At 45.2% G+C, this 8,381-nt stretch overlaps 1 protein-coding gene across 1 annotated transcript; it reads left to right on the top strand.

The window, feature by feature from the left end:
- The first annotated feature begins 988 nt into the window (after window positions 1-988).
- Window positions 989-6,065, top strand: LOC149287743 (uncharacterized). Its single transcript, XM_089492485.1, has 3 exons — window positions 989-1,229; window positions 2,026-2,146; window positions 5,358-6,065. Exons 1-3 carry the CDS (start codon window positions 1,167-1,169, stop codon window positions 5,834-5,836), a joined length of 663 nt encoding a protein of 220 aa, XP_089348611.1. The 5' UTR covers window positions 989-1,166; the 3' UTR covers window positions 5,837-6,065.
- Window positions 6,066-8,381: the final 2,316 nt, after the last annotated feature.

Raw genomic sequence — 8,381 nt, 5'->3', positions numbered from 1 at the left:
GCCATCTGTCAGGGATGCTTTGATTGAGATTTCCTGCATGGCAAGGGGTTGGACTGGGTGGTCTTTGTAGTCTCCTCCAGCTCTACAATTCTATGATTCTACGTGGAGAGTGCCTATTTTCCACACTGTTACTGGTCCATCTTTGCTTGGAAATTTCTTGTTCTAGCCACATGCATTCCTAAATCCTAGCCTGTATCCTATCCTATTCTTAGTCCTGATCAGAAGAGAATCACTGAATCAGTTGGATTTACCTATAGATTGACTCACCAGTCACTTATGGTCACATGGGCAGAGGCACTCTCAGAATAATGACTTCTCTGCATGCAGAAGACTGCCATGGCAATTGGGTTCTTTCTTGCCATCAGCTCAATGCTCTGGTGCTCCTCGATCCTGGCAGGAGGGCTGGATCCCATGAAAGGGGGTTGCAACCACCAAAGAGAATGTTCCTTTCCTCATTTGCTTGACCAGGGGCCTCCCTGGGGGATGGAGGGCAACTGGTTTGGCCAATGGGAAAATGAGAGGCCACCAGGCCAGAAAGCCTGATCCAACAGAACCCTCTATTATCCGGTGTTGCTCCAGGTGGAATAAGACTACAACTGGCCATACACTGACACAGATTCTCCCATAGAGTTGTGGAAGCTATCCCGCATGGCCATTTCATGCCTGGTGAGAGTGCTGGGTGCGAGGTATTGGAGAAGCATCCAGCTGTGTTTATGTAGCCAGAAGCAAAATGAAGACATCTTCCTCTGATGGCCACTTTCAGCAAATGATGCACTCATTTCACATCTAGCTACGGGGACATAACCAGGGCCTTCTCCAATTCCTCATCCCCTAATCCCCCACCACTCTAAGAAGGCATGTAGTATCTGTTGTGTAGGGGAGCTGCAGTGAATCTATGCTAGGTCTGGGGAGCTTTGTTTGGTGCAGAGGGAGGAAGCAAATGCCCACCTCTGCATTGGCCCAAAAGAGGCATATGTCATCTGTGTGTGTCACCAGCAGGATGCTGTTCTCTGTCTCTTTGAGTGCTGCAGGGTTTCTTACCAAGCCAATCCTAATCCTGGTCCCCTTTCTCAGGAACTTCATCTCGGCTTCCTTGTACACGGCTTTGGGGCCTCTCTTGCTGGAAGTGACCAAGTGCAGGGCCACCAGGACCCCCTGCCCTCCTGATGGCCAACACAGAGGCCAAGCGGAGGAAGTTGGGCTCCAGCAGAAAGAGGCTGCACTCTTTGGTGAGTCACTATCCTAATAGCTTCATCTGTGTCACTGCTGGGCCAATTTATGAAAGGGAAGCAAATAAAATACTGGCCGAATTTGGCAGAGACAGTCCTGGTTAATCCTCTGTGACCCCATTATTTCAAGGGCTTTTAAATAGTCTGGTTTCTCTCTCCTCCTTTTACTTTCCCCTTTCTTCAGCTCATTTCAATTTCTGCATAAGGAGTGCCAAGGAGTTTGCACCCCATCAATTCAAAAGTGGGGAGAGGAGAAGAAAGAAAGGGGCAGGGACTTTCCTTTCTTAGGAGCCTGAGGGAAAAGCAAACTGCTGTGCCCTTTCCTGCTTGTGTGATCTTCCTCTTCCATCTTCACCATTTTCTGGTGTTGCTTGCCCACATGTGTTTTTTTTTCCATCTGTGAAATGTTGGGAGAATGTCTCTGGATATAAATTGGGGGTGGCCCCGTGGCCATCAAGTTCACAGGGCTCCCCAGAACTGCTTTTTAAAAATGACATTTGCCTCTGAAATTTGGCAACAAATGGCTAAATGTACTATAGGTGTTGCGATAGTCAGTATCCTAATCCATTATCAATATCCCAGCAATATATCGTTTATTGTATTGTATATTATATTGAAAGAATTTGAGACAAACTGAATCTCAAAGGCAGTAGCTTTTTTCTTGCTAACAGAATTAAAAGTTCATTTCCTGGACTAAATTCTGAGGTTATCAAATAATTTTGGGATGCATCATGTGCTCCTCCCCTTTTTTTTTTGTATTAGTCATTCTCTGAATGAAGGCTATTTTCTATTGCAGGTGACCTTTGCGGATGTGGCAGTACATTTCACTCAGGAAGAATGGAAACTGTTGACAAAGAAGCAGAAACATATGTACAATTATGTGATGATCGAGAATTATGAGAATGTGGCTTTTGTGGGTAAGGAAGCTGAATTCATTGCTCTTCCTATAAAGACTGAGGGCCCTTTCATACTACATTATTATGGCACTATGATTCCACTTTAGAATCATAGAATCATAGAGCTGGAATAGACCACAAGGACCATCTGGTTCCACCCCTTGCCATGCAGGAATACACACTGAAAGCATCCCCGGTAGATGGCAACCCAGCCTTTGTTTAAAGACCTTCAAAGCCTTTCAAAGAAGAAGTGCTTTAGAAATTAATAACAACAACAACAACAACCATAATGAGACACCACCATGCTCTGAGGGAGGATATTCCACTGTTGAATAGCTCTTACTGTCAGGAAGTTCCTCCTAATATTTTTTCCCTGTGCCTTGCTTCCATTGTTCTGTGTCCTTTGCTCTAGAGCAGCAGAAAGCAAGCTTGCTCCCTCCTCAGTATATCTTCAAATATTTGAACAGGGTTATCATATCCACTCTTTAACCTTTTCTTCTCCAGGCTAAACATTTCCAGCTCCCTAAACCACTCCTCATAAGGCTTGATGGTTACCAGACCCTTCACCATTTTCATTGCTCTCCTTTGGATACACTCCAGCTTCTCAACATTTATTTTGAATTGTGGTGACCAGAAGTGGACACAGTATTCCAAGTGGGCCCTGATGAAAGCAGAATAGAGTTGCACTATTACTTACCTTAAGAGTTGAAAAACTATAAGGGCCATCCAGTCCAACCCCCTGCCATAACACTATACTCGCATTGATGTAGACTAGGATCACATTGGTCTTTTTAGCTGCTACATCACACTGTTGGCCCATGTTCAACTTGTGGTCTACTAAGAATCCTAGATCCCTTTCATGCGTAGTTTAATTGTGATAGCAACATCCTGTAGAATATTTGAATTTGTAGTTTAGTGAGGCACTATTGCTCTCCATTTTCTAGGGATTCTAAATATCATATCTTAAACTGGCAATTCTAGGATTTTGTGGGAAGGAACCATGGAGAAAAATGTTTTTTGGCTCCAAATGCTCTTCAGCCCATCCCTGACCAAGTTTGCTGCCTTTCTTGGTGCCTCCTACAGCGTTTTGAGACTCTGGAGAGGCTTCTTGTGTAAAATGTCTCCCTTGACCCTGCAATGGCTCAGAGAACAGGGGCAAAGGGGATGCTGTCAGATATTGAGGGGCAAAATATTATTTATCATCCCCCAGGGAATACCATGTGGGGGTGCCCTTGAGAACCCCTGGGTGGCAATGTGACCACACACCCATCAACAACAGTAGTCCATCCCTGTCTTAGAGATGTTTTAAGGCTGCTCTCTGGCACTTGACCCTCACCAAAATTGGAGTCCAGGTCCCAATCCCCCTTGCTCTGCCTTTCCCAATTAGTTATTTGTATATTGATTATCCTTCCTTTCTCAACAAATGGGCCTCAAAGTGTCCCTTTTATGCATCACACACACTCTGTGGGTGTGTTTCCGTCTGTGATAGAGAGAAGGAGGGAATGTGAAAAACAGAAAGGCAGGGAACAGATGGTGAAGGTGAGATGCTGAAGCAGTGCAGATGGGCAAGAGGGAAGGTTGGAGAGCGGAGGGAGAAAGGGAAGGGGATCAGGCCTCTGGGATCCAGGAGGGGAAGGCAGGACGAAAGTCAGGATCGCCTAGCTCTGTGCGGAGAAGAAGGGACCTCTGGGAAGGGCCAGGAGAGGGGCCTTGGGGATTGGGAGGCAGCCACCACCTCACAGATTTTAAGGACTGGATTGAGTGAACTGGTGAGAACAAGGCTCAGGACCTTGTTTTCAGACATATTAAGGGGCTCCATTTAGCAGTTATCAACAATGTCTATGAAGAGAGGAAAGGCGACACCAAAATTCCCTTTTCTCTAATGTTTTTGTCCAACCTGAGTTTGCTTAGCTCCATGGTTGATTCCAGAGGCCCTTTGTTACCCAAAATCCTGGAGTTTGGTAAGGACACCCGCAAGTGTGATGCTTTTAGGGAAGTTTGGTACGTAGCTGTAAAGAGAGGTATAGTTTGGTTGGGACAAGAGTGACCTTGGGATTCAGCCCAACTATACCAGGCCCAGAAGCACACAGAACTCCAAAGGCATTTGAAATAGGTTTTATCTTTTATTTAGGGGAAAAGCAACACACACACATGTAAGGGTTCACACACATGCACAAGAACTAGATAACATGTGGGAGTGGTCAAGAGATGTAAGACTTTCATAATGGTAATACTTTACATAGGCGGATCTGGATTCCAATTGCTGAGGGGAAGAGAAGTCAGGAGCTCCTGCGACAAGTGGCGTTGCCGAGTGCATTGAGGTGCTTAGCCATGTAAACCAACAGACTGTGTATCTGTGATTGGACTGGCATCAAAGAACAGCCATCCAGGGCAGATATTTATACTGTAATTGTTGCTTGGGAGCAGAAACTGAGTGTCCAAAAAGGTTTAAATCGCTTTAGAATGTTTCCTGGGTGGAAGAATGGTCTGAAACCAAATTGAATGCAATGGGTGCTTGATGGAAATATCTCAGACAAAAGCGATTAGCACACTGGCTCTCAGATCCATCTTGGCTCAACAATAACATAACAGAGTCGGAAGCAAATATCCAGATATAGATATTGGCAATGCACTGACCACTTTTCACACTGAAAAATAAGTCACAAACACAGTTGATTTCATCAAAATCCTTGGAGATTCTCTCTCTTGAGTTGCAAAATATTTGCAAGCTCTCCTCCTCGACTTCCATCAACTTCACCATCTCTTGTACACACAACACCAATCCAATACACACCAATCCGCATGTGAGATGTATACTGTATTGGTTGTGAGTCATCTTCTGGTGTCAAACAGCATGAAGGGACCTCTGCAGTTAGCTTGCATTATGCCTTGGGCTCTGACTCAGGACTCTATGGCAGTCTCACAGGATATGATGCTACCTGGCAATCAAAGTATTTTTGCACATGGTTAATGGAATATTTTTTTCAAAAGTCCTTTGTATGAATATCTCCTTCCAGTGATTTCCTTAAGGTAGACCCCATTCTTTGCTAGCTCCTATGAGTAAGGATGCAACGGTTAAATGGATTTAGGGGCATAAGCAGCAGGGTCATGCTTGGGTTACTCACAGCAACTTATTAGTTTAATCTATAATAAGGAGGGGTTAATCATGGGGTAACACCCTCCTCTCTTTACTCTGATTTCCATTCTCATCTGTCATTGTTCTTCTTTACAGAAAAACATTTGAGTCATGAGAGAGTCCACACAGGAAAGAAGTCACATAAATGCCAGCACTGTGGGAAACATTTTGCTTACAAGTCAGTCCTTGTCATGCATCAGAGAGTCCACACGGGAGAGACACCATACACATGCCAGCATTGTGGGAAATGTTTTTCTCGGAAGTCACACCTACTGAGACATCAGAGAGTCCACATCGGACAGAAGCCATACAAATGCCAGCATTGTGAGAAATGTTTTTCTTTGAAGTCAAACCTAGTGAAACACCAGAGAGTCCACACAGGAGAGAAGCCATACAAATGCCAGCATTGTGAGAAATGTTTTTCTTTGAAGTCAAACCTAGTGAAACACCAGAGAGTCCACACAGGAGAGAAGCCATACAAATGCCAGCATTGTGGGAAATGTTTTTCTTTGAAGTCAAACCTAGTGAAACACCAGAGAGTCCACACAGGAGAGAAGCCACACAAATCCCAGTAGTGAACTAATTATTTTTGTCAATAAGAAATACAAAAAATATCTTTTCCATCCAGTGGTGCTAAGAAAAGGCTCTTGTGATTTTGTTTGTAAGGTTTGTCTGTCCATATGTCTGTTTATCTTTTAAAGTAGTATTTTGTTAGATTTAGATTTTAATTGCTGTTAGTATAGATAATTGCTTTAGTTTATAAATTTGGCTGGGGTGTGTGGGTCGTGGTATAGGTTAGGTAGATGGGGGGCTGGATTTGCTGCAGCTAGATAGAATACTTAAGGGAATGATAGCTTTGGCAATGTGTAGGACGTTGACTGAAGAAAGTTGGAGGACGGTATTAACAGAAAGGGGTAGTTTGTGGGAATGGGAAAGGGGGCCTTGTTACCTGTGGGGCATAAATTGAGGGAATTGGAGGTGGGTCTAGGTTTGGAAAAGGGTGATGTTTTTAGTTTTGGGGTTTTAATGTATTGTTTGTATTGAAGTGGGCATTTCTGATTTAAACACTGAATTTCTATGTGTTCTGAATAAAGTTCTTTGCTGTTTCAACACACTGGACTCTGTGATGCACAGAAGCTTTGAACTTGCCCAAACTCACCCTTTCTTCTCTTCTCAGTCCTGAGCTCCATTCCCAGCCATAAGAGCAGCAGGGGCAAACACCCGCCCACCCACCCACACAAATATACATTATACGCAGAGAGAGCTATATTTCAAAACTAGACCATTCCTTTCTTGCCTTTCCCTCCTGAGTCCAGCTCTGCACCTTGGGCTGCATTGCAGTTTCCTCAAAGGAAGAAAGGAGCGAAGGAAGGGGAGGCTGCTGAACCCCCAGCGCATACCTTCCTTTCTCGCAAAGGCCGCCAGCAGAATAAGAAGCAGCATCTAGGCCCTGGCAATCCCTGCGCATGCTGAGGAAGGGACTGTGAGGCCATATGCGCACGCGCAGTCTCAGCTCCTGAAGCCATTGCTGGGCTCACAGGAGGGAGGGAAGGGGGAGAGCCCTCATTCATTCACAGGAATGGCTGGAGGGTCTTCTGGGGGGCCCTTTGGGAGTTATAAGAAGGAAGGAAGCCCTTCTTCTCCCCCCAAAGAAAGGCAAGGGACCTGCCAGGACTCCTCTCCCTCTTTCCTTCCCTGCCCCCTCCTCAGGGGATTCCTTGGGGCCCACGTACTTGTGGGGTTATTATGAGAAGAGAAGGCAGGGGGGACCCTTGGAGAGAGAAATGGCCATGGAGGGGAAGGGGCTCCAAAGGAAAAAGGGGCTTTGAGGAGCCCTTTCCCTCCTGGAAAGTGGGGCAGAGGAGAGACCATCCCTTCTGATGCCTCATTTGGGGAAGGGTTTTGTGCCAAATAGAAAGCATAACAGAGGATAGGGTTCAATAGCATTGGAAACAACATTTTCCAGGTGAGGGGAGTTTTCTCTGGAGTCCTGGGGGGAGGGGGCTTTGGGGGGGGGAGAGAAGAGCCAAACTTTAGGTCAAAGCCAAGAGGAGGGAGACAGGGGAACCTCAAAGCTCTGGCAATCCCCTGGAAACCTGGGAACTAGGTTTAGAGGTCCTCCCTTCATTCCAAATGCCACTGCCCTGGTCTTGAAGGGAGAGAAGAACCAGAAGTACCTGCTTGACTTGATCCTCTTCCCCACTGCCATTCCCTTCTCTTTTGTGTTGTGTCTTTTTAGATAGTTAGATGAGGGGCAGGGAATTGTCTAATTTACTATCTGTAAGCTGCCCTGGGATCCTTTGTGGCTGAAGAGAAAAGAATAAATACTTTAAATAAATAAGTATAGAAGCAACAATTCCCAAATTACTGTGTTATAGCATTAGCAATATAGCATGTACACTTCTGTACCGCTTGTCAGTGCACTTAGCACTCCCTAATGGTTTACAACCTGTAAGCCAATTGCCCCCAACAAGCTGGCTACTCCTTTTACTGACCTATGAAAGGATGGAAGGCTGAGTGGACCTTGGAGCCTTGCCTGGGATCGAACTCACAACCGTGGCTGCAGCACTGACATTTAACCACTGCGCCACCAGTGCCCCAGGTTCTCCAACATCTTCTAGTCTAGACAATTCACCATCTCCCTTCCTTTCTTCTCTGCGTGGCTAATGTAGTATTTCACTGTTGTATGAACTTTAAGCAAAATAACCAGAGTGCAATATTGCTGCAAACTTCATTTAATTCCAAAATATAACACATTTGGAATATTCTGAATAAACTGAATAAGGAAATCAGATTATATTGTACTGTTTACAGACTCCAGTCTGTCATTTTCACATACTATACATGTTATTAACTGCCCTTGAACTGGTCCCAAGGCCCCCGACTCATGCTGACCCTGTGGATGAGACATCTCCAACACCCCTGTCCTCCATTTCTCTGCTTAGGTCCTGCAGATTCAGGTCCGATTATTGACTCTACCCATTGAGCATGCGGTTTCCTCTACCTTCTATATTTCCTAGCATCATTGTCCTTCCTAATGAGTCATGCCTTCTTGTGATGTGTCCAAATACGACAGGCTCAATTTAGTCATCTTGGCTTCCAGAGAGAGTTCTGTCTTGA

The sequence above is a fragment of the Sceloporus occidentalis genome, unplaced genomic scaffold (genome assembly GCF_023333645.1).
Source record: "Sceloporus occidentalis isolate IW3139 unplaced genomic scaffold, rSceOcc1.0.p SCAF_57, whole genome shotgun sequence".
Lineage (NCBI taxonomy): Eukaryota > Metazoa > Chordata > Lepidosauria > Squamata > Phrynosomatidae > Sceloporus > Sceloporus occidentalis.
Note: the sequence above shows the minus strand (reverse complement) of the source record. Positions and strands in the feature narration are given on the sequence as shown.